The sequence below is a fragment of the Pinus tabuliformis genome, chromosome 1_2 (genome assembly GCF_031772625.1).
Source record: "Pinus tabuliformis cultivar Carrire ecotype Pingquan chromosome 1_2, CPIR1, whole genome shotgun sequence".
NCBI classification, from domain to species: domain Eukaryota; kingdom Viridiplantae; phylum Streptophyta; class Pinopsida; order Pinales; family Pinaceae; genus Pinus; species Pinus tabuliformis.
The window spans coordinates 49,306,372-49,332,123 of record NC_142298.1 but is presented as its reverse complement, the minus strand read 5'-3'; the positions used below and the strand labels follow the sequence as shown (position 1 = coordinate 49,332,123).

Genomic DNA, 25,752 nt, shown 5'->3' with positions numbered 1-25,752 from the left:
CCTATCACTCCTCTTGTAAGGGTGATAATGATGAGGATCAGGATGCCTCTCAGAAACCAAACTAGTATATTACCTATCCATCACCTTCTATTATCTGGAGTATCCAACAATCTGTCATCTCTAACCGTGTCATCTTTACCTGACCTGTGCCTACCATGAGATCTACTGCCATATGCCCCATTAGTTATGTCCTCCTGCCCATGGCTGATCTGAAGTGGCCCCTGTCGCTGCAATTCTAACAAAACTCTAAAGGAGTATTGCATTAACCTTTGCTTGTTTCTCTTGTGCCTGCATGATTTTGTCATTGTCCGCCTTACAACTCCTTATTTCTTCCTTCAAGATTCTCAATGTGTCTGCTAAATTAGAAGAGTTCCCAACACCATGTTGCTCATCTAATTCATAGGGAGAATCTTTGTAGTCTACCATCTTGCCAGTCATTTTGATCTCTTTCCTGCAAGGCATACTATGTCAGCTAAACCAAATCACAATAAACCAACGTACCTTAGCATAATTTGGGGAGGATATCTCATCTGCAAGATCAACCAAATCATCTAATACATGTACAAACATAATCATAACAACATATAAACATATAACAAATAGGTGTATCAACACATAAACATCATTCTAGCTAGAGTCTAGTCATCAATGCATGACCATATCAACCACACACCATGACCTCATGCATGAAAACAACAACAACCATACCAATGTACACTGACAATACACAAGCATAAACAACATGTAACCAATCATACACTCATGACGACACATTCCACAACAACACCCTCACTTTCACATGGCAACATCACTACAATCATGACTATCACCATACATATGCAACAAGCATATAGACCACAAGGATGAGTAACACATGTGCAATCGACATGAATGCATGACCAACACACACCGCCCATCCAGTCCAAGGGGTGAACCATGCTCTGATACCACTCTGTAACACCCTCATCCCACATCTACCCAAGTAACCAACCAACCAGGGTAAATATGCGATGAGAGGCCACTGTAATGGGATTCAACCTCCTAGGTGACCTTAAGGAAGTGGAATCGATGAAAACCCACAACACAGACCTTCTATACCTGCTACAAGACTCCCAGAAGCCTTCCTAGTCATCCCCATGACCAGTCCTAGGTTTTACTGAGTTTTTAAACCGTTAAACCCCTAGACTCTCCCTTGATATGGACAAGGGTACGTCTGGGAGGCTCCAGTCGCTCCCACAACAAGGCATGGGTGCATCTAGGGACTTTTCTCCTCAATCCTATGCCTACGACTTCAAGATTTGTGCCACTTTTTCAGGCCCAGAGCCCAAGTCACTGCCTAGAACTCAATGACACTTTTAGAACTAAAAGATAACAACATAATAATGATACAAATGCAATTACTTGAACAAGGACTTGACTGGACCCTACTAGCCATGACAGACATTTCGTCAAACATGTCACAAATATGTAATCTACAGGTTTAAACAACAGATCTGAGCATAGGGGTCTCATACTTATCTGAGAATCGCTAAGAAGCATTGTTCCCTTATATCATTAGCTGCATTATCATCTATTAGGTCATAGATACATTGTTCATTCATTTACAAATCAAAACATGAGGAGAGCCATACATCATCATTGTCATAATACATGCTTATAACCAACATAATAACAACAAAAATATCAAGGATACATCAGCCATAGAATCCACATATAAACCAATACATTTACACATAAGATACCAAGGAAAGAACCTCTTATTAATGAATGCAAAAGCCAACTCAGTATGGGACTACCATGTTCCACCTGACCATAGATTGGCTGAGCCAAATCTCTCTTCAGCCAATCACCCCCGTGCCATATTCCAAGCATGAATGTGGGACTCAAACCAAAAGAACCAACCAGGGCATCCCGAGGCTAAACCACCTCACCCTCATCAATAGAAACTAGGCTTTACCGCAATCCACACCGGATCACTAGGCCAAAACAATAAACATGTAATAACAGGCTTTACCATGATCTCCACCAGATCACTAGGCCAAAACAAGCATGGATGCCACCGGATTTCTCCACCTACACCGTGAGGAATTTTCCTGTCTCCTAGTCTCTAGGCTTTATCGCAATCCACACTGGATCACTAGGCCCTAACCAAGACTCCACTCTCCAGGATTTACCGTATATCCCGCCATTAACCAGTCGAGGATTCCTAGGCCCACCGAGGCACACAATACCTAGCTTTACCGCAACCCATAGTCTGGTTCAGGGGTCACTAGGTCAATGGTTTTACCACATCCACAGTCCAGTTCAGGGATCACTAGGCCATGTATTCTTTCTTTCAGAGATCCACCTCACTCAACTTCAAATCCATCCGACAATCCAGCGCAACCAAAACATGAGAACCCCATCACACCATTGCTATTCGAAAATGGCAAGGCTAGGCTGAAACCACTGTCACACCTGGCAAAACCCATTCCATGACAGTAAAGAACCACATGCCAAATCTAGCAAGGAAATCACACATGCAAATCGATACCTGTAGAGAATCCTGTTGTAGCTACTTGATTCTACTCTTCCTTGCTTGCTCCGTCCTTCCTCTTTCCTTCTTTGCCTTTCTTGATCCAATGCCAAAGTGCTCCAAGAAAACTCTAAGTGTCCAAGTGTGTGTGAGAGAGAGAATAATGGGAGAGCTCCAAAACCAAACTGGCAAAAGGTACCAACTGATCCTCATAAGCCTTTTTATCAATTGGGCCTCTATTTTCTTCATTTTCCATTATTTTCCTTCATTTTCCTCCTCACATGCAACTTGTGACCTTTCACCTTCCTTTTCTCCTAATTTCCATTATTTTCATAAATAAAATGCCAAGTGATGCCACTTTGCCTTTCCAATTGCTTTGGCTGTTGACTTTGCCAATTTCCTTAGCCATAATAAACCGAATGAACACCCACTAGGATTACTTGCCCAACATTCAACTTGGAATAAGTGTCCCATAATTCATGGTTATTATTTTGTCTTTATTAAATTTTATTACATAGAATTTTCACCAGGGCTGTTACAAAGCTATCCCAAGATCCATAAGATAGGTGTATCCAATTGTCATCCTTCTTGCTGCAGTGAGAATGCATCCTACAACTTGGTATAAATGAATTGTACAAAGTAACACTAACATGGCATATTTTAGAATAATAATAAGTTTAAGTCACTAAATATCTTAATAATAACATAGAGTTGAGTAGAGTATGTACACCTTTGTAGACTGAAGAGTCAAATTGTTGTGTAAAGGGGTTCCTTGTCCTGCAAGCAAGGGAACCTCATATGTCAATTTGGAATTTGGTTAGGATGTGACCTTAAATGTTTTTCTCTCTCCCCCCAAATTGTTGTGTGAAGGGGTTCCTTGTCCTGCAAGCAAGGGAGCCTCATATGTCAATTTGGAATTTGGTTAAGATGTGACCTTAAAATGTTTTTCTCTCTCCCACACACACATAGACTGAACTAAAAACAAAACAACACTAGTGTAGATGCATCTTAATCCTAGGTCTATTAAGTGTTTAGAAGGACCAAACATTTTTTTATAGAGCAAAAGTTTGAAAAACGTTTGCACACAATATTCAACACACACAAGCCATGCATAGGAGGGATGGGAAGACCAAGTAAACATACATAACTACCTCGTAGCAAGTAAATCGTTGTATTAGTCACTAATCCACTCCCTCTATGGATGTCCCCATTGGCATAAGGATCATGGTATATAAAAACTTATACATTTTCATGAATCCAATCCACAATGGCAATAAAACCTTTCCAAAGCACCTCTAATAATGTATCAAACATATTTTTTTAACATCCACGAGAATTGGCAATTGGTAACATTGCTTGGGTGAGGTCCAAGTTCAAATTTCACCAGATGCTATTATGAATCCAAGCTAGGGACAACAATTCACAAGCCAACACCTAGTAAGAAACTTAAACTTAGCAAGGGCCAGGACATTTGAAGGCACACTTAGTGGGTGGGGTCCTATTCCTAGAGGGTGTTTACCCTTTGAACCTTATCACAATGAGCCAAACATCTCATTAGGGATTTGAATTTTGGCAGACACACATGTTAGGGGGGCAGGGTGTCCCACTTTTAGAGGGTGTCCACCATTCTAGCCATATCACAATGGGCTAGATGTCTCAGAAGGGATAATTTGGGCAGGCAAAGTGCGAGACTTACCTACTAACCATTCAAACTATTGCCCCTCGACACACACACAAACACACACATTAGCCATGGGAATTGATATGTTGTTATAATGACTTGGGCTAGGCTTAACATCAAAGTAACTCGCTGCCACTATAGCCCAATAATACATCTAATAGCTTGCAAGTTAGAATACCAATAACTTATGAGTTAACAAAGGGTTGAGATTTATGGAGACATATTGGTGAGGGGATCCCACTCCTAGGTCTGTCCACCCTTTTTATCTAATCACAATGGGCCAGATGTCTCATAAAAAAATTGAACCCACGTGGGAAAGTGTGAGACTTACATCCTAACCATTCGAGTAATTATTCTTCAACCCATATTATACATGTTTTATTGCATCGAGAAACACTCTACAACCCAACATAACAACAATATTGTAAAATGTTAATTATGTAAAACATTATATAATATAATATTAACTCAATTAACATTAAAATTAAAAAATAATAATTATATATAATTAAAATTAAAAATTAACCACAATCATAAAACAAAAATATTATTTAAATCCTTAGTGTGCTATGGACCTTGCCATTGATCACATTATTAATAGAAAACCCCTACCCTATCAAAACCAATCATAAATTTGACCCGCCACATCTATGCGGCCCATCGTTACTTTAAGGTGGAGAAAGGCATTAAAGTGGGACATGACCACTTGATGCCCAACCTTGAAAGTTGTTTTATCAATTTCTTAGAAAAAAGCAATCTGAGAGTGTTTATATAAGAGTCGTTGCACACATCAATCCTAGGAATCAGTTGGAAGCGTTTGCCATAAAGTGGTGTTGAGCCAGCGGGAAGCCAAACCCGAAGGCAATAACCCAAAGCCGAATACAGTAAACGAAGAAGTTGCAGGTCTGAGCAGAGACGAGGGTTTATCTGCAATCAAGAAGACACGAAGCTGGCTTTCCTAACTGTAAGTTTGCCTATCCCTCTTCTTTGATGTCTCGTGTTCGAATCTCAAACATGGAAATGATCTGACCAAAAAATCAGTACATTATCGAGGTTGTTGCATATTGTTTTCGATTTGCCCTCCGCGATTTTCGGATTAAGTATTACAGGCATTAAAATCGAGTAACAGTGAGTGAGTGCATGGACATTATTGGCAAAACGTCATTTGAGCAGTCTCTAGGGCGCTTAAAAGCTTTTGACTTGAAAAATCGGGTATCTTCTATTTCGTTTTTTTATAGAAGCCATTGTATGTGTAAGTCACTAGACTCCAACAGCTGATGTCTCTAGGTTCTTTGTGAAATTTACGGAATCGACATGTTATTTAAAGGACAAGGGTAAGTTTACTGCCCGTTTATTACTAGATCGACACATAAACGTGAAATGGATTATTCAGAACATATCTGCCAGAAATGCCCACTAAGCTTCATTTCATGGCAGCGAAGAGTGATATTTTAAAGGGAAAAATGCATTCGATGCTTTTTATAGAGGTGAAAACATAAATGCTTTGCTTGTTTTATCTGTTGCTCTCAAACTATGATCTTGTGCCAAGCCACAGTTCAGTATCGACGATCACTATTCAGTGTTCATTATTCAAGAGGATAATGTGGCTCCTCTCATTCAAAACATTTAACTCTAAAATCAGAATATTTATAGATTTAGTTAACTAAAATCCCAGAAACCTGAAACTGTATTGCTTCCATTCACTTCATTCCTTCCATTTTATTGTTTGCTCTAGCCTCACCATATCCGGGGTCTTGCACTGTAATTGTGGCTAGTAGATTAGAAAGTCCCAGCAATTCATGACACAAGTTGACTCCTTGTACTTTTAGCGAAAACTTTGCATTACATTTCAAGTTTACAAGTGAACAACTTGATTGACTTAGTTCTTTGTTTCTATATACTCTTTGTATCTCAACCTCCATTGAACAATGGCTATGCATGCTCTCCTGTCTCTGAGAGTATTTTAAAATCTATCTTTAGGTTATTTTGCCAAAGAAGCATCTCTTTGTTCCTTGAGAGGCATACAATTCTATCCAATGCTGTAAAAACATGGCCGCTTTTTTCTTTTTGATCGACAGTAAAACTCAAGGAAGCCCTTCAATCCCTCCCTTCATTTAGATGCCCTGAAAGGAGTCTATTTTCCATGGAATGAAATCACCGAGGCTAGTGAACTGAGAGTAGCCCAACTGCCCAACTGTGGACTGAAGTAGTTGGTAAGAACATATAACTTATAAGAGCATACATTTAAAAGAGCAGTTGATTCTTGAAGCAAATTTGCAGGGTATTAAATACAAAGAACTGAAAATCTACTGGAACCAACCAGTATCAAAAGCAAAATTCACCTTTATGTTTATTCCAAATTTCTACAACATTGAAAGGATTTTGGCTTACAGGAGACACAAACTTAAGAAGGGAAATCAAAGTCTAAATTTGACTTGCAGCCAGAGATGTTGTTCTTGAACATTTGAGAAAGCACCCCAAAGGTTCTTATGGTGACATGAGTTTGGCTATGCTAGAAATGAATTGAGATCAATTATATTCCCGAAGAAATTAGGATGCTGATGGGTGAAATTGGATGGCATGTTAAGGTGTCTCTGTCACGTGCAATTACTATTCCAACATTTTTGCAGAGAGAATTTGTAAGAGTGACAGTTTTGAGGATAGAATAACAAGGAGTTTTTTTGCAGAGAGAATTTGTAAGAGCGACAGTTTTGAGGATAGAATAACAAGGATTTTTTTGCGGGTTGGAAATTCAAGGTAAAGGAGAAGAGGGATTTCATCAAACGTCTACTGTGGGCACAATAAAACTCAAATTAAGTTGGACAATAAGAGTCTAATTTTTATCTATTTATGGCCTATTCTTGAAAGAAATATGCTGTGACAGTGGCTGTGTATCCAGTGGAGAAGTAGTGCTGGAAGAAGTGGTGTAACAAGTAATCACATCACCTGAGCTCATCACTGAGTTCATCACCGTGGAAATCATGTGAAGAGAATTGACCCAAAGGAGAAATTAGGTGGGATCGGTAAATGGTGTTGCTCATTTTGCAAGCAACCTTATATTGGCTCATATAGCACCCTTTTGAAGAAGGATACAGTTGGGAGTTTGTTGGAATTGGTTTGTTCCATTTGGATTATGACTGATGTGTCTATAATTTCAATAACTGGGTTGGACTGATAAGACCAATAGGCCATTGGTGAACTTGACAGTGTTAGATGACGGTACAGAGCTCAAACAAATAAATGGTAGCTTTATAAAACCATTGAATCATGCTTTTAAGTATGTAAACTTTCCATGATTTGTGCTGACTGACCCAAATTTTCAGTGGGTGTGATGGCATAATTTGGGTTTCCATAGTATGTTAGTTTTGCTACAATTGTGAATGCCATTTGAGATTGGTAATGCCCTGTCTAACTAAAGTTATAATGAACTATATATGTCCTTGTATTACGTAATTGAGGTTTTGGCCCTTGGATTTATTCACTAGAAAGTGTGCATGCTCTTTTGTTTTAGTGTCAAGGGAAAAAAGTCCCACCTGAACTTCTCATCCCTTTAAAGATCCAGGGCCAAGGTGGATCTATGCTAGTTTTTTTATTTATTTTTTAATTAAATTTACCATTAGAAGTTAGGTGTTTGGCTGTCCATTTTCTGGCAACCTATTTTGGTCATTAGGACTCAGGAGACATTTTTGTAATCTTCTCCACTTTACCATCCATTGAATAGTTAAAGCTGTGGTCTTAACTCAACAGAAGTCACCGCAAGTAATGGTATTTCATTCCGTTTCTTTTCTAATTCTAACATCTGAATTTGTCATTTGCATTATAGGTTTACATTCTGTTGTCAACACTGTCTTGCAGAATACAGAAGCCAAAGTATCAAGTTTTGTGTGGTTGATCAGAAAAAGCTGTACGTAAAAAAGGCAAACTATTAAATTCAAATCCTGACGCTATATTGAAGATATCATATTCTAAAATGTCGAACATTACTATTAATGGCATACTGGAGAAGGTATCTCTACTCATCTGTTTCTTTATTGAATATATGGAGATATAATTTCATCTATTAAGGAAATCTTCTAGCCGATGAGATGGCATATTCTGTCTATTTTATGATTTTTCCCCTTTAGAGGTATTAAATCACGATGAAAAAATATTTGGTTATTTCACGTGGCCTCTCAAATGGGGTGCTGATTTTATCAAATTTTACTTGTAGGTTACGGGAAAGGACAAAGATTATAGATACATGGCAACATCTGATTTGTTGAATGAGTTAAGCAAGGACACATTTAAAGCAGATAACGATTTGGAGATCAAAATATCAAATACTGTACTTCAACAACTTGACGATGTAGCTGGGGATGTTTCTGGTCTTGCAGTAAAATGGTTTGTTGTTTCTTTACTCTTTAATTTTTTTTAACAACTGTTGAGAATAATGCTGGGATCATGTCTCTGGGCCTGCAGTGAAACTGGGAACAACTCTAGGAATGTTACCACTGTTGACAATTTGTATTTAACATTAGTCCATCCCTAAAGTTTTCTTCGATTAGTAGTTACTTTTGTGTGGATATTTCTTTGCAGATTCTAGGCATAACTAGTGTAACAATTATGAAACCTCCCATGCAAGCAGAACTCATCACTTGAAAGTTGATATTCATTGTCATGTTTCAGTGGTTGAATTTGAAATTCACATTGTCCTATCTCGATAACTTGCCACATCTATGATGACTTGTATAAAATGATAAATAGTGAATTGGTCATTTAAAAATATATGTGAATTTGATCACTTAATATATAAATATGGTCACTAAAATCTAAGATCTTAGGCTATGGTCATTTAAGAATCTAGCTTTAGTCATCTAAGATTGTGTATCATCTAATTTCTGGTAGCATCATAATATTATATGCTATTGAAGGCTCAATAAGTTTGTACAAAACTGGATAGCCAAGTCTTTATCTAAGTACAACAAATACAGTGTCCCTGCATCCAATATGGAATTACTACCACAATTTGGTTAACTGTTCGTGCAATATTTTGGTTATATTATGGGGATGTTTGGAAATCTGTGTGACATGGTCCCCAAAATATCTTTAATTTCTCAATTTCTTTCAGCCAAGCCACTGCAGGCCAATGTGGTCATTATTGGCCAACATGTCACTGACAGGATTTGACACTGTGTGTGGCTGTTAACAAACTCACACCCCACCATTTTGACTCCGGGTGTGGCTGTTAACAAACTCACACCCCACCATTTGAGCTATTACCCCATGACTATAATGGGAGCCATCTTATAGAGTGCCAGCCTTATGTTCATGGGTACAACAATGTATTTTCTGTGTTGAGTCTGTATTGGTTTCTAAAACATTACAACCTTGAGGTTAGGGTTATGTCTACTTGGCATATCTTTATGATAGACTTACTTGGCATATCTTTATGATTGATATTATCTTTTGCTACTCTTGCAGCCTTGTCCCATTGGTGAAGAAAGTTAGTGAGGACAGAGTGGTTGAAATGGCAAACACATTGTGCAATAGATTGTTGAATGGAAAGGAACAACGGCGTGACATTGTTAACATAGCTTTGAAGACAATTATTTCTGAAATTACAAACCAAAATGTTGCCCAGCGCGTGGTTGCATCACTTTCGCCTCTATTTATAAAAGGCATCACAAGTGTGGTAAGTGTTGCCACTTCATTTTTTCTCCTCTCTTTTTCAGTGTTGCTAAGTTCCTATTTAAGGGTTTTGATATGGAGGTTTTTAGCATGCCAAATTAAGCCACATCATTGGCTAAGTGTGAAGGGTACTATTATTTAGAATGACAAATTATACTGCTTCAGTGGGAATAATGTTAGTGAGAGGAAATTCCTGTAGCTACTTAGTGATATCCCTTCACTTCTGTCAATTTGATATATTTGCATGGATTATGGCTTTGATATTATTCAATGTGGAAAAAGTTGACCTCGTGAATAAATCGGCTGCCGGCAAGGTCCAAAATTTGAAAAAGTCGTTAAAGTCGGGAGGTTTTTGAAAAAATCGGCAAAATTTTACAAAAATATTCATATTTTAAAATTATTTTAGCATCTAAAGTATCCACAACATCAGATAAATGCTTTGCCACATAAATATGAAAAGAAAGCTAATATATAAGATGGATAAGAAGTCTACTGCTACATCACATATCAACAGTGAATTAAGTCCTGAATCTTGAGTCCTGAGTCCTGACTCAGTCTCAAGAGTCAATATCAACAAAAAATATAATAAATGTATATCACGATCATGAGTCATCTACATGTCATAAGGTAATCAATCACTGAGTTTCTCTGCCCCTCCAAATCCACTAAACAAAACTGGTAAATCTCCTCCTCTTGGGTAGTGACAAATACCTCCTGTCTCCACAGGCACAAATCAGAAAAGTTAGAGTGTAAAAGGAGTGGATAAATCACCCTTTTCTTAACTTATACGTGGTCCGGCACCTCACTTACGAGTTTTTGCATAAATTTTTGATTTTATCCCATGTTTTACGATTAAATCCTGAGTTTTTAGCATAGGGTCTTAAAGCTTTTTGAGCACAAAAATAAAATTGTAAAGCAAAACAAGGAATTCTGTACCTTTCTTAAGGTCAGATAGACCAAATTTGGTCTGGTGGAGGTTAACCATTATCATCAATTCATATAACTTTATTTGGGAGAAGACAATCAATTTATATACCCTGTATTAGTATGCATGTTCTGTCTCATCATATGGAGTTCCAAGATGGTAAAATTTGATTGTTAGCTGTGTTTAAAAAGAGTTGAAATGGATCATTTAAGGATAAAAGTTAAAACTCTGACTTGTTGTGGGCTGAAATGTACGTTCTTCTCAGGATACAACTACGGAGATAAAGTGCGATTGCCTTGACATCTTATCTGATGTCCTTCACCGTTTTGGAAACCTCATGGCAATAAATCATCCGGTATTGCTGAATTCTTTGCTTTCACAACTGAGTTCAAATCAAGCCAGCATTAGAAAGAAGACCATTTCATGCCTTGGTATGTTGTTTAACAGGTTTTATAGCCTTTCTTTTATGTACGTTGACTTTAATATTAAAAGTATTTTATATAAAATACATGTTATAGATGGACATAGACACCCACATACATACAGACATGTGTAAGTTTGTGTGTCCATTTAAGGCACTGAACAAATCTTTAGTGGCTGTCACCATATGATGTGAGGTTTTTTGCAGATTGCTTAAAGCATTGTTGTTTTATACTATTTCAGTTGAGGAATAAAAAAACTTACTCCAGTCACTTGTTTGTAGCATCACTTGCTTCTAGTTTATCAGATGATTTATTGGCAAAGGCGACAGTCAAGGTGGTGCTTTTGCTGCAGCAAAAGAACACAAAACCAGATATGGTCCGGACAAACATACAAATGATTGGGGCACTCAGGTATTAATTCAACTTTAGCAGGCAGTGTGCTTTAGCAACATAATTAAAGTTTGGAATTCACACATTTTAAATCTTAAAGACATTAAACAATAAACACATTTTGACATGTTTTTGAACAATATATAATGTTGCACAATATATAATGTTATATCATGTTTTTAGAAGGTTTGAGTACCTCTTCTACTCAAACTGTATAATAACTATCATGTTGCTTGAAAAATAACTTCAGTTTGGTTCTATTTTTTAGTATTGTATCAGTAGGTTCTTTACAGCTCTGGCATAAAAAAATACTTATATAGAGTCCTCTGCCTTGCAGTCGCGCTGTTGGATACAGGTTTGGACCCCATTTGAATGAAACAGTTCCATTACTCATTAGTTATTGTCGAAATGCATCAGAAGCAGACGAAGAACTCCGAGAATATAGCTTACAGGTATTTAGCGTTTGCTTCTCATCAGGACACATTGTGGTTTGCTTCTACATCTTGCATATTTTATGTGGTATTTCTTTCGAGGCATGAAGCTGATACACAATATTCAGAGCATATTAAACGTGTTTTTTGATTCTCAGCTTGTTTTTTAAGAATGTTTCATTACAACAGTCTTATGTTTATATGGGTCCATGTATCTTATCTTATGTATGCACCCATGGTAAATACAATGATTGCTGCTAAGTGCTAACTATCCAGCTGCAACTTGCAGGCATTGGAGAGTTTTGTGCTACGCTGTGCCAGAGATGTGGCTGTCTACTGTGATGCTATTTTGGAACTTGCATTAGAATATTTGAGTTATGATCCAAACTTCACAGATAACATGGAAGAGGATACAGAAGATAGTTATGGAGAGGAGGAGGATGAGTAAGCATTTTTAATTTTTAGATAAAAACAATTGTCATACAATTACTAGCAGTCTCTGTCAGAATGTTGTTGCTTTTTGCTAGTCTTAATAGCTAGTGTCTTTCATACTGTTCTTTTGCAGAGAGAGTGCCAATGAATATAGTGATGATGAAGATATTAGCTGGAAGGTTCGTAGGGCAGCAGCAAAGTGCTTGTCTGCAGTGATAACATCTCGTCCAGAAATGCTTTTGAAACTGTATACAGAGGCATGCATTTTGTACCCTTCTAGCACTGGTTTCTTTGCTGGACTTTGACAATTTAAATTTTAAAGTTCTTATTTTTTCTGAAATTGTGGGCCACCTCTTAGCCGTCTCCTAAATTTGTGCTCCATGTCTCTCTCCCAAAAATCGGTGCACCAGAGGATATGTGAAAGTTCTTATACATGATTATTGTATGAAATGACAATATTTTGAAATAATGAGAATCCTGTGTCATTGTGAGTTAACTCGAAGCTGTTATGCAGGCTTGTCCAAGGTTGATTGAGAGGTTTAAAGAGCGAGAAGAAAATGTCAAGGTAACAGTTCTTTGTTTGGATTATATTTCTGGATTGATGATATTCCCATCCATTGCATTGTGTCCTTAAATTCATTTTTATTCCAATGCAGATGGATGTGTTTAATGCATTTATCGAGTTGTTACGCCAGACTGGGAATGTTAGGAAAGGATCAGGAGATAGTGATACACTAAATTCAAGGTAAGTAATGTTGAACTGCAATGTGCTGACATTACTTGTAACAGTGAAGCATAGGATAATGTTATGTATCTTCCTAGTTGTTAAAGATATTAGTGATCTAGATTTAAGTTTTGCTGCCCAGACAATCCAATTAGTCTGTTACCTGCGAGTGCATGGCTGTAATTGGTCACCTGGATAGATCCCTTTATCACAGAAAATTACAGTCAGGTGCTATAAAAAATTCGTTATCCTGGCATCACATCCTGTTGGCCTCATGGCTAGACTGCTAGCCAACCTCCTTCAAGAAGAGAGTAACCAAACACTCGTATGGTCTATGCAGACAATCCCATAATGCCTTATGAAGGAAGACCATGTGGGGCGAAAGACAATCTATATTCCTAAATTTGACTTTTACCTATGATGCTGGCATTCTTTGAGGGACAAAAGCACACTTCCATTGTTTACACGGGAAGAGAAATAATTAAAACTGCTGTTACGGTGTTACCTTTAGATTGCTCATCAAGAATGAAATTCCCTCAAGAGTAACAAGATAAACATAATTTGACCATGTAGCAGCCTTGGAAAACCTCAAAATTGGATGACTCCGGCATTAGCCCATTCATTGGAACACAGCTCTCTTGTAAGGAGTCATAAAGCTTGGTTCGGGATTGCCCATGGAAAACCATTTTGCATCATGCCTTTCCAGCCTGCAATATATAATACCTCAGAGACAAAACAAACTACATGACAGCTTAGACTGGGGCTAACTCTGATTTTGATCTCCACATCAAAATGGTTATTGTTTAGAATGACTATCTAATATATAGCCCACTATTTGTAAGGCAGCTTGTATTTATGTTAAAAATATGTTGCAGTTCTGGATGATGTCCCGAACATCATTGATGACAGCTTAGATTTGGGCTAACTCTGATTTTGATCTCCACATGAATTAATGCTTTTTGTTTAGAATGGCTATCTAATATATAGCCCAATATTTGTAAGGCATCTAGTATTTATGTTAAAAATATGTTGCAGTTCTTGATGATGTCCCTAACATCATTGATGATGGGCAGTCACAACATGACAATATGTACTTCATTTTACAATGTTAAATGATTCATTTTTTAAGTTGTTTCTATTTAGCTAATGCTATTTATTTTTCTTGCAGCCCACTGTGGATGTTGAAGCAAGAAGTTCCTAAACTAGTAAAATCTCTGAACAGACAGCTCCGGGAAAAATCAGTGAAGACTAAGGTAAGTATCAGTCGGAGAGTTGCAAAAATGATGTTACTAGTTAGCGTGCACTTGAGAAGCTTACCTTATGTATGTTGTGGACTGTCTTTAATATATGACGAATTTGTGGTTTTTATTTTTCTTGATTTTTAAGAATTTTTATGAAACCATATATTGATATGTATGCCTAAATTTGCTTATGCAGGTTGGGGCATTTTCAGTCTTGAAGGAGCTTGTGGTTGTGCTACCTGACTGCCTAGCTGATCATATAGGTTCATTGGTGCCTGGAATTGAGAAAGCACTTAATGTAAGAGAAGGATTTTTTGATGATCTTGACCATCAAAGTTGTTTGAGATATTTTGACATTGGTTTTCTAATGGTTGACTCTAATATTGCCTTCTGGGTTATGTCTTTTCTTAGGACAACTCCTCAAACTCAAATTTGAAGATTGAAGCTCTCATATTCACAAGGCTTGTGATGGCTTCACATTCACCATCTGTTTTCCATCCCTACATCAGGGTAATGCCTACCTTAAATAGTAGCACAGCTTTGTTTGATTTTTTGAATAGCTGCAGTGAAGGTTGTCAGTAAGGCGTTTTCTTCTAAAAATACCTGTCAAAAGGTTTTCTGTTTTCAAATTATTTGTTCTTCCATCTATTAAAATTCTATTTCATTTCTTACTTCTAGTGCATTTCTGTTTGGGGTTTCAAAAACTTGGCAGACATATTGTTTCACATTCCATATCACTTTACTTTTGTTTTGGGTTCCATTCTAGCATTTTAATTACTTTTTAGCAGTTATCTTCACAAAATGCAATTTTAGTTTATTGCTGATAACTACATGAAATCTTGGTTCAGGCCCTTTCTGGACCAGTGCTTTCTGCTGTCAGTGATCGATATTACAAGGTTACTGCAGAGGCACTGAGGGTGTGTGGAGAGCTGGTTAGGGCAATTCGCCCAAACTTTGAGATGGTAGATTTCTATCTTAATACAATTAATATGTATTGCAAATATCTTCACTTAGGATTCAGTATGTCAGACTTTTTCTTAAGCTGACCAGCATTTTTTTTATGTCACAGCCACAGATTTTCGATTTTAAGCCATATGTTCACCCCATTTACAATGCCATATTAACACGATTGGCAAATCAAGATCAGGATCAGGTCAGCTTGCTTAGTAAATTTATTTTTGAATGGTGTGGTTCCTTTAAATCTTATATTGGCTATTTTATGCGTCAGACAAATGAAAATGAAGCTTAAGCTAGTGCATATATACATTCTACAGCATTTGACTCTCCTATTTTAGCAATGATCTCTATTTTTTTAATGTTTTGTTTTTTCTATTCAGGAGGTTAAGGAGTGTGCAATTTCTTGCATGGGGTTGGTCATTTCAACATTTGGTGATAAACTTCAGGGAGAACTACACATGTGTTTACCTCTACTTGTTGATCGCATGGGCAATGAGATAACACGCCTTACAGCAGTGAAGGTTGTACTGATCGAATCTCTTAAAGTATTTCATTTTATCTGGTGGGCACTTCGTATCAGAGAATTTTTGCTTGGTTTGTTGGATCTGCTTGTTGATGATTGGTTTACTCATGACTTTTAGCATAGTCTCTTGTAGAAATGGAGGCCACTTTACTTTGGATTTAATCCCAGAATGATTTCTGTTTGCTTTCAGCTCCTTTTTGCATATAGATGTTCTGTCCATGTTCTCTTGGTTATTTGCTAGAGTCACGGGACTAAAAAATTATTGGAAAGCTTATCCTAGAAGTTCAGCATGGAAATCTTTTAATAGACTGTATTTGTTAGAGAACTATTTTTCAACAGAATATGGACTTGACAGATACATATATTTCCATGCAATGCATGACCGCTTCAGAGTAGATTCATTGTCATCTCAGGGAATGGTTTTGTATTTATAGGCAAAGTAGTTGCCAGCAAAACCTCTCCAGGATTACTGTATATCCATCCATGGCTTGAAATTGTCTTTCACATTACTTCCATAAAACAATAAGTAACCCAACAAGGCTACACACCCAACTATAAGAACACATCATGAGAACTTCACGAAGAAAAGAGGTAATTGCAGTTATTTAGGGCATTGCTTCTTTCTTATGACCTAGCTGAACTTTCTATTATTGCCCCCTGTTGAAAATTTGTAACAATTTTGCTCTCCAGAATCTTTAATCGGCAGGGTATCCTCTCAATGTCTTTGACATGATTGACCACCTGAGCTTATTTTATTTGTAGCTCATTCATTGTATTATGTATGCAACAAGCAATGATACAACATAGATAGTGTGAAGAAGATGATTGGCACATCATAATCAATATAATGACCAGTCATGTGCAGATGTGAAATTAGAACAAGAGATATACTTAAACCCCAAATTGTCTCTTTGGCTGTAAAATATACAGAGATATCCCCAAATGCATTGTTGGGCACTAGAAACTAAACAACAGTGCACATGAATTAACCTAAAGTGTTGGAGGATTTCAGCCCAAGGATCAATTGATCATAGTTCATTGATCCAATTTCAGCCCAAGAATCACTTATTATGGGGATGATAACAGGGTAAACTGGCTGGCACAGGAGGGTCATCAAGTGAGCCCCATAATATCAAGAATATCACATAGGCAGCTAGCCTGGGGACTTGACCTGGAGACCTCTAGCTTGTATCAACCATTTGAGCTAACCCACTGTGCTACCTACCTCAACTTTCAATTAGCCCCTACATGGAAAACGTGAAACAATTGTTCTCTTCATCATCTCTCATCAGCAGGGTGTCTCCTCAGTCAATGCCTTGACATAAACAACCACTGTAGCTCATTGTATTATCTAGCAATAAGAAGCAAATTAACATGGCCAGTGTGATGACAGTTCATTGTCACATCATAATCAGTATAATGACGACAGTCATGTGCAGATGGGAAATCAGGACCATGAGTTTGAAGCATTATCACACATTTCTGAAGGTACAAAAGTCTTAGCTGATAGGAAAGTGATCATTGCAAAGAAGATGATTACTTGTTTGGGTTATGATTTCGTAGCAGGTTATATCATTTAGCATGTAGACATTGCATACGTGGACACAATATTGGATTGTATTTATACCAATTTTAATTCATTTGGTGGTCTTTTCTGAGCATCTTTTTGTAATTTTCCCATTGTTTCTTTCATCAGATACTATAGCATTCTTTGTATTTATCTTATTGTTGTCATTTTGAATGAAAGTTCACCTAATGAATGTTTGTTGTTGATGCATACATTAGGCATTTGCTGTTATTGCTAGCTCTCATCTTCGGATTGATTTGTCATGTGTACTGGAGCATGTTTTTGCAGAACTAACAACCTTTTTGCGGAAGGTAAGCTTTACCTTTGCTTTGGAGCTGTGCTTAAGCTTTGAACATTTGTTTTAATGTCAGTCATTGGGCTTGACTTAAATGTTTTATTTTTCTATTTTTACTTATGCTAAAATATTGGTCGCTGCATTTGAATTTTCACAGGCCAATCGTGCATTAAGGCAAGCTTCACTGGGGACTCTGAATTGTTTAGTTGTTGCTTATGGTGATAAAATCACCTCATCTACATTTGAGGCTATTATCACAGAACTTCCCTCCCTTATCAGGTGTGGTCCCATGGACAATTAAATGCTTGCTTGTCTATACATAATATAACGTCATAGGAAGGCTGGTGTGTTTACCTGTTTGGGTTCTGATGCTACGTTAATGGGGTTCCAGTGATGCAGACCTCCATATGACTGCTTTAGCATTGGAGCTTTGCTGTACAATGATGGCTGATCAAAATCGTCACCGAAATGTTGGTGTTGTAGTATGTGACAGGGTTCTTCCACAAGCTCTTGTTCTAGTCAGGAGTTCATTGTTGCAGGGTCAAGCTCTGCAGGCAAGTTTTGTTCGTTGAAATTTTATCATCACTTTTATGTGGGGCATATAGTAGGTTACATGCGTCTTGCTGTTGGTAACTATGGCTGCGTGTTTGAACTTGCAGGCTTTGCAAAAAAATTTCGCATCTTTGGTGCAGTCAGCAAACACAAGCTTTGATGCTTTATTGGAGGCTCTTCTTTCAAGTGCCAAACCTTCTTCACAATTGGGTGGTCTTGCAAAGCAAGCTCTGTATTCAATAGCTCAGTGTGTGGCAGTTCTTTGCCTTGCTGCAGGAGATCAGAAATGTGCATCCACTGTGGAAATGCTGATGAACATTCTGAGAGACAGTAGTGGCTCCAATTCGGTTAGTTCTGCCACTGTGAAATAATGTTGTATCTACTATTAACACATTTATTTAACTTATAAAATTGGCAGGACTGCTCTCATACAGATGCTACATCTTCCATTGTTATAAGTTTTCTGAGGATCATATTTTCGAGAGTGTTAATATTGTTAGACGTACACATACAAATAATTTAATTTTTTGTAGTGCCTGAATGTAAGTTTAATATATTTAAACTGTGTAATTTCCCCATCTGAAATGACTTGCTGAGTTTTGATTATATATTCTGTACATTACAGGCTCGGCAACACCTTGCTCTGCTATGTCTTGGTGAAATTGGCAGACGGAAAGATCTAAGCCAGCATGCAAATATAGAAGGAATTGTGATTGAGTCTTTCCAATCTCCTTTTGAAGAAATAAAGTCAGCCGCTTCTTATGCACTTGGAAACATAGCCGTTGGAAACCTCTCTAAATATCTTCCATTTATTTTAAATCAAATTGACAACCAACAAAAGAAGCAGTACCTTTTGTTACATTCCTTGAAGGAGGTATTTCATATAATATTTAGCTTGCATGCATAGATGACTGCTTTTGTGCTTGATGGACATTCACAGCTCACATTCATCCTGTGGCAGGTTATTGCTAGGCAAACTGTAGATGAAGCTGGCCAGGTTGACTTGCAGGATGCAAATGTTGACAAAATACTAAGATTATTATTTAATCATTGTGAGAGTGAGGAAGAGGGGGTACGCAACGTTGTTGCAGAGTGTCTTGGGAAGATTGCTCTTATTGAGCCTGAGAAACTTGTCCCAGAACTAAAGGTATTTGTTATTCGAAGTGGGCAATGTATGCTTAATTTTATATTGCTTCATCCCAGATATTTATGTTAAGTTGAAAATTTATTTCATTTTCAGGAGCGAACTTTCAGCCCTGCTGCTTTCACAAGGGCAACCGTGGTTATTGCTGTGAAGTATACTTTTGTAGAGCGCCCTGAAAAAATTGATCCAGTTATCCAGCCTGTCATATCATCATTCTTGATGCTCATTAAAGATGAAGATAGAGTAAGGCAAACCTTACTGGTAGCTTGCTTGGTTACTGATTGTTAAAATACCTTGTTTTGAAATATTTTCTTTTTTGATGGCTTAGATTTTAGAATTAGATTATGGTGAATATAATTTGTCTGTTCTTCTGTATAGATGCATGAAAATTTAGAATTTATAACTGGTAAGCTTGTCTTACATAATATATTATGTCTCCTTTTCCATGGTATGACTATTTGGTCTCGTGGATGTTTCATAAAAAACTACTCTCTCGAGGTAAAGGCTATTTGGTCTCATGGATGTTTCATAAAAAATCTATTCTCTCTCTCTAAATTGTATCTTAAATATACATGGATATAGGAAGAAACATGTTTCAATGATGTTGTGGATTATGGATGTCAATGTTGACATCTATAGTAAAATTGATGTGTTTGCCTGAATCTATTTTCCATGTACATATCCTCAGGGTTCCATGATCTGACCACTGCATCCCTTATGTTTAAGATAAGGGGGATGCATTTGGAATGTCCAGAAAGGTCGCTGAAATCTAGGGGACAAATCAAAGACATCTTGGAGCCATAAGCTGCCCAGAAGGGCTGTCCTGTGAATGTCCCCTGTTAACATGACACATCAATATGCCCCCTGCCCAGTAGGAAAGTCCTGTGAATGTCCCCCTGTTAACATGGCACATGGATATGCCCCTGCCCAGAAGGGCTGTCCTGTGAATGTCACTTCTTAACATAGCACATAAATATGTCCCTTAACTCCGTGAGGGTCGGCAGAGTCCCCTATGGGGCTGGTGTGTCCATAAAGTAGTTTCCTTTTTGATCTTTCTTCTTTATGCATTGGTCCCACTATTTCTTTTAAGACCTCCACGGGTTTCCAAATCTCTTAAACATCAGTTTGCAAGTGAAGAGAAGCAATGAAACAACATGACAGGAGTTTTTAAGTGGCAGCAATAGTTTTAACTTGTTATACTTGGGAGGAGAGAGCTTTTGCTTGGAGCAGCTAGAGGTGCAACTTGGATCAGTGGTGATGTATCCCTACCCTGTTTGTTGTCCCTTGAAAATTAGAGGGTCTCTCCAGGCTTCCTCTAAACTCACTCCCTTGTCATGTTGCCTCCCAAAACACCCTGAAGCATGGCTATTTTTATCATTTTAGCCTCTTATAAAGGTGCTCGATACAGGCACCTTACCAAAACTGTCCTCAACTACCTTCTAACCAGTGTCAGAAAATGAGTGCCTTAAGTTGTTGACATGTTCTTTTCAAGCATGAGACATTGACATGTTCCTTCTATATTTGCATGCTGGTCATATGTCAGAAGTTCTGTGGCGTGGTTCCTTCCGAGATATGGGGAAGATAACGGACGAGAGGGTCGGTCATTTCCCTTCAGCAAGCAAGACGATCGGGGAGCCTAGAAGGGGGAATGTCAGTGAGAAGATTGCCAAATCGAGCCGATCGATCTGTCTGTAGTATGAAGCAGAGACTTCGGGGCAATGCGCTCGAGACAGGAATCAACGGCTGGAAACTGTTCATGCATGTCCCGAAGCCCGGGAGGTCATCCGATGACTGGACGGGGCCCGGACGGACGCGAACCAGGAAGCAAAGAAAATCAATCCATCAAGCAAACTTTCAAATGACCAGAAAATACAAATCAAAGAAAAGAAAATGAAATTCTATTAACTCACGACCGAACTCAAGACCTCAATCCAGAAAGACAGTTGAAATCAATCAATCACAAACATGAAAATTACAAATCAAAATACAAGAAAAGACCCCTACTGGATTGGCCCCTGGCTATTAACCATCTCAAGCAATCAACTAAATGGTCCCCGATGAGCTCAAGGTTGTTCAGGTTCAGGTGAAAGGGATTCTATTACTCGAATTAGGCGTACTCTATTTCCCCTGTTCCCTGAGAGCTGAGTCGAAGTTTCACCAATCATTCCACCTTGGCCTCTGGGTCGACTTCTCTTTGAAGGTTGAGGGAGATGACCTTGTTTGATGGGGATTGTTCAATTGGTCATGGTGAAGCTTGTTCCTGAGATAATCTTTCACCCCTTCGATTCCTTGACCTTCCTAGGTTTCCGATGGTTTCCGATGGGCACAATGAAGTATGCGAGAATCTGAAATATCGGGATTGGAAAACATAGAGGCACAACTCTAAGGTTTTGATGTGAAAGAGTGCAAAAAATATGCCAACATGGTATTTTAAAAATATTTCATTTTTGAACTAACACAGTTTGGATCTTAGAAACTTGGCTTGATTAAAATAGTATGTAGACTCAGTTTTCTCAAGTCCATATTTAATTGTTTGACTTTTGTTTTGATGCATTTTGAGTGGCTGAGTTGATGACAGTGTCTTGATTGTTTGTTAACATTTTCTGCATGTTTTGCATTCAGGCGTGCAACTGTTTCAGCGTTGAGTACAACAACTCACAATAAGCCAAACCTAATAAAGGGTCTCCTCGTAGAATTACTACCTCTTCTATATGAACAAATTGTTGTCAAGGTATGGACTAGAACATGCGTAAGATCATGTTGAATGATTGTCTATTCATCAGATCTAGCATTGATAACTTGTGCTTATATAGTGCTTTCCTATTTCTTGTTGCAACAAGAACTGATAAGGCCACTTGATCTTGGTCCTTTCAAGCACACTCTTGATGATGGGATGGAGCTGAGGAAAGCAACTTTTGAGTGCGTGGATACATTGCTTGATAATTGCCTCGATCACATTAATCCTTAACTTTCATTATTCCCTATCTTCAATAAGGTTTAAATGGCCAGTATCAATAATGTTTATTTGATGCTTTAATATAAATAAATTAATATATTTGTTGTATTGCCTTACATTTCTTATCAAGTTCAATACATTAGTTTATGTACCCAATTATTTTGATGATAAGTAGCAATTGATACATGATTTTTCATGAATATTCATTCGCATTTCTATTTGTGCTAGATCATTATGATGTGAAAATGCCATGCCACCTCATACTTTCAAAGCTTGCGGATAAGTGTGCTTCTGCAGTTCTGGCAGGTTTGCTGGTTTGCTTTCACTTATTGCTTTTTATGTTACAATAACCATTGATTGACATGTTCCTCAGGTTTAACTGACTGGGGCCTTCTATGATGCAGTTCTTGATTCATTGGTAGAGCCCTTAGAAAAGACAATCACTCACAAACCAAAGCAGGATGTTGTGAAGCAAGAAGTAGATCGCAATGAAGATATGATTCGAAGTGCACTTCGTGCAATTGTTTCTCTCAATCGTATTAGGTAATGCCTCTTATTCAAAATAATGCAAACACTATGCCCTTTTTATATATTGATACAAGTTTTTAAATTCTGGAATCTTTCCATTATAATTTTTTGGGGTCTGCACTTTTTGTTGTAGTAAGTTTCATTGGGGAGATTAAGAGATAATACGAATGAGAATTCTGGAAATCCATAATTAATAGAAGCAATTAGTTAGGGCCTTGAATGCAATGACGGAAGAGAGATTTGACTGATAGGACAGATTTCAGGATGTTTATTTTTGGTGTGATTAACCTGGCAGTTAGTTTCCTAAGAACGTTTCAGATACTTTTTAAGGATTGATATTTCATGAGCAAGAAATCATATATAATTCTATAAATGATGAAAGGTTATTACTATTAGTGTTACAACCAGTATATATGGTGACTCTTTTGTGGGTTACTGTTACAACTAGTATATCTGGTGACTACCTTTTTTTGGGGTATTCTTTATAGGAGTATACAGTAGCTCGAGTCACCCACATCGATAGATGTTCAAGAGAGAAGAAACAATATTACTTTTAAACATTGTGTATATATGGTGACTCTTTTGTGGGGTACTGTTACAATTAGTATATCTGGTGACTCCCTTTTTTTGGGGTACTCTTTATAGTAGTATACAGTAGCTCGAGTAACCCGCATCGATAGATGTTCAAGAGAGAAGAAACAATATTACTTTTAAACATTGCAAAAGCTTATGCAGAATAATACTGTTCCTGATTTTTAACCATGCAATTAATTGAATCCTTCTTTTTCTTCTGTTGATGCAGTGGTGGTGAATGGAGTGCTAAATTCAAAATGCTGATGGACTCTATCAAAAAGTCAAATGCTCTTTCAGAAAAGTATAATGTTGTTCGCCATGAGAGTGATACAATGGTAGTGGGTGATGTCATCGATATGAATTAGGCTCAACATTATTTTGACAGTGGGAAAATAAGGATTTTTAGTTGCTCCAAATTGTAGTGTGGCAAAGAGGCAAATTGTAATTTTAGGACATGTTTCTTTAGTTTTTTGGCAATTATTAGAACCCTTTGTGTCAATCAGGATTAGGCAAGAGCTTTTTGGATTCTATTTCTCCATGAAAGTAGTGCGACAATCACAATGTTATGCAAGGATATAGCTATTAGAGGTGTACTCATTGGTTGATACATTAACAGATTTAGGATTCTGCTAAGAAATATTTTAAACAATTTTGTACTCGTCTAGAATTTGGAGTGTGCAATCCTTATTAAACTGTATATTATAATTTTGTAGACGTTGCTTTGAATTCTTTCTATGAAATTATTGACAAGCTTATCATTGAGAAGATGACATGCAAGTTAGTTTAGACCCCTAAAAAGTATAAATCTCTTCATTAGAGTCGTTTGGTTTTGGCCGGTTTTTGTTGTATTATCTGGAAGAGTTATACCTAACAAGCCACTAGAAGCAAATAAATTTATACTCGAACAGGGATGAGGCCATTTCAATCACTGTTCACTAGAAATCAAGCTGCTTATTGAGTAATAAGTAATGCCACATTTTCAGGAAATATAGATGTTCTAGGTTTAATGATTCAGAGTCTCTAATTGAATGGTAATTTGAGATAAAATAAAATTACTCTCTGGCAAATGAAGTATATATGTCGTTGTACTAAGCCTTGCAGTATTAAACATATCAATTTATTAATGAGCCATGAACATAAATTCCATTTCCAAATGTCCCATGAGACATGCAGATTTATTCAACCATGCCAGATTTTTTTATTTTTTCTTGAATCCCTAATACAATATATTAAAAATGTATTTTTGGGTTTTGTAAAAGATAATACTTGAAGAACAATATAAAACACTTGGATGAAAATTTACATTTAATTTCATTTCTAAATGCACTATGAGACATGGCAATATTTTTAAAATTGAATGTTTGTTTTTAAAAAGTTAACACTTTACTTTAAGAATGCCATTTTATTTGAATCCTTAATCCAATTTATTTAAAATGTATCCCTTGGGTTTTGGAGAGGACTTGAAAACTCTAAATCATGTGTTAAAAAATCATTCAATATAGAAATTGTATCACTTCTCTAAATCATGTGTTAAAAAATCATTAGGTATAGAAATTTTATCACTTACTATATTATAATGGTAGCTACATAAGGAGGAAAATGCAATTGCCAATATACCATTTTTAGAAGATAAGCATCTCCAATAAATAGTATGAAAATTGTACTAATTATATTATGAAAGTACTAAACCAAAATGAAAATGAAATGTCAATGTGCAAGCTTAAAACATCTCCAACAAATAATATCAAAATTGTATATTAAGTAATGATGCAGGTTGTATGAGTAACACAATGAATTACAAAGATGGTCCAAATTTTCAAGTTCTCCAAGTCACAGGAAGACAATGTAAATTGGTGCAAGAGTGAAGGTGGTCACCATTTTTTGAACAACTTTGATATTTTATGCATGTTTGATGATATATCAATATTTAGTATTTGTAGCAACCCATTGTTATTGCACATGATTCTTTACACTTTTATCTTGTGTCTTCTAGTATGGATTAAGCATTGCCTTAATTATTTGGCATTGGAACCTCTCAAATCTAAACTTTGGTGCACTTGAACTATTCAAAGACACATGGAGACATGCTTAAGAACATGCGTTTCCTCCTTGGAGGTCATAGGGTCCAATATGGAGTGGGGTAGGGTACGAGGCTTGTGTAGACAAAATAACGAAATTGTTGTAAGTATGGTGTTTCATATGTTAATTTGGCATCTAGGTATGTTGTGA

The 25,752-nt window shown here is 37.1% G+C and overlaps 1 protein-coding gene across 1 annotated transcript; it reads left to right on the top strand.

Annotated features, from left to right (window-relative positions):
- Window positions 1-4,888: 4,888 nt before the first annotated feature.
- Window positions 4,889-24,528, top strand: CAND1 (cullin-associated and neddylation dissociated). Its single transcript, XM_089394696.1, is given in 30 exon segments — window positions 4,889-5,160; window positions 8,052-8,202; window positions 8,407-8,576; window positions 9,657-9,867; window positions 11,054-11,219; window positions 11,492-11,621; window positions 11,938-12,052; window positions 12,321-12,475; window positions 12,597-12,720; window positions 12,978-13,028; window positions 13,120-13,208; window positions 14,356-14,440; window positions 14,625-14,726; window positions 14,840-14,938; window positions 15,277-15,390; window positions 15,498-15,581; window positions 15,766-15,906; window positions 17,694-17,786; window positions 17,928-18,049; window positions 18,162-18,324; window positions 18,430-18,669; window positions 18,948-19,196; window positions 19,284-19,469; window positions 19,563-19,714; window positions 22,089-22,195; window positions 22,301-22,429; window positions 22,432-22,470; window positions 22,651-22,728; window positions 22,827-22,965; window positions 23,753-24,528. Coding segments are annotated over 29 exon segments (3,705 nt in total). The 5' UTR covers window positions 4,889-5,160; window positions 8,052-8,166; the 3' UTR covers window positions 23,889-24,528.
- Window positions 24,529-25,752: the final 1,224 nt, after the last annotated feature.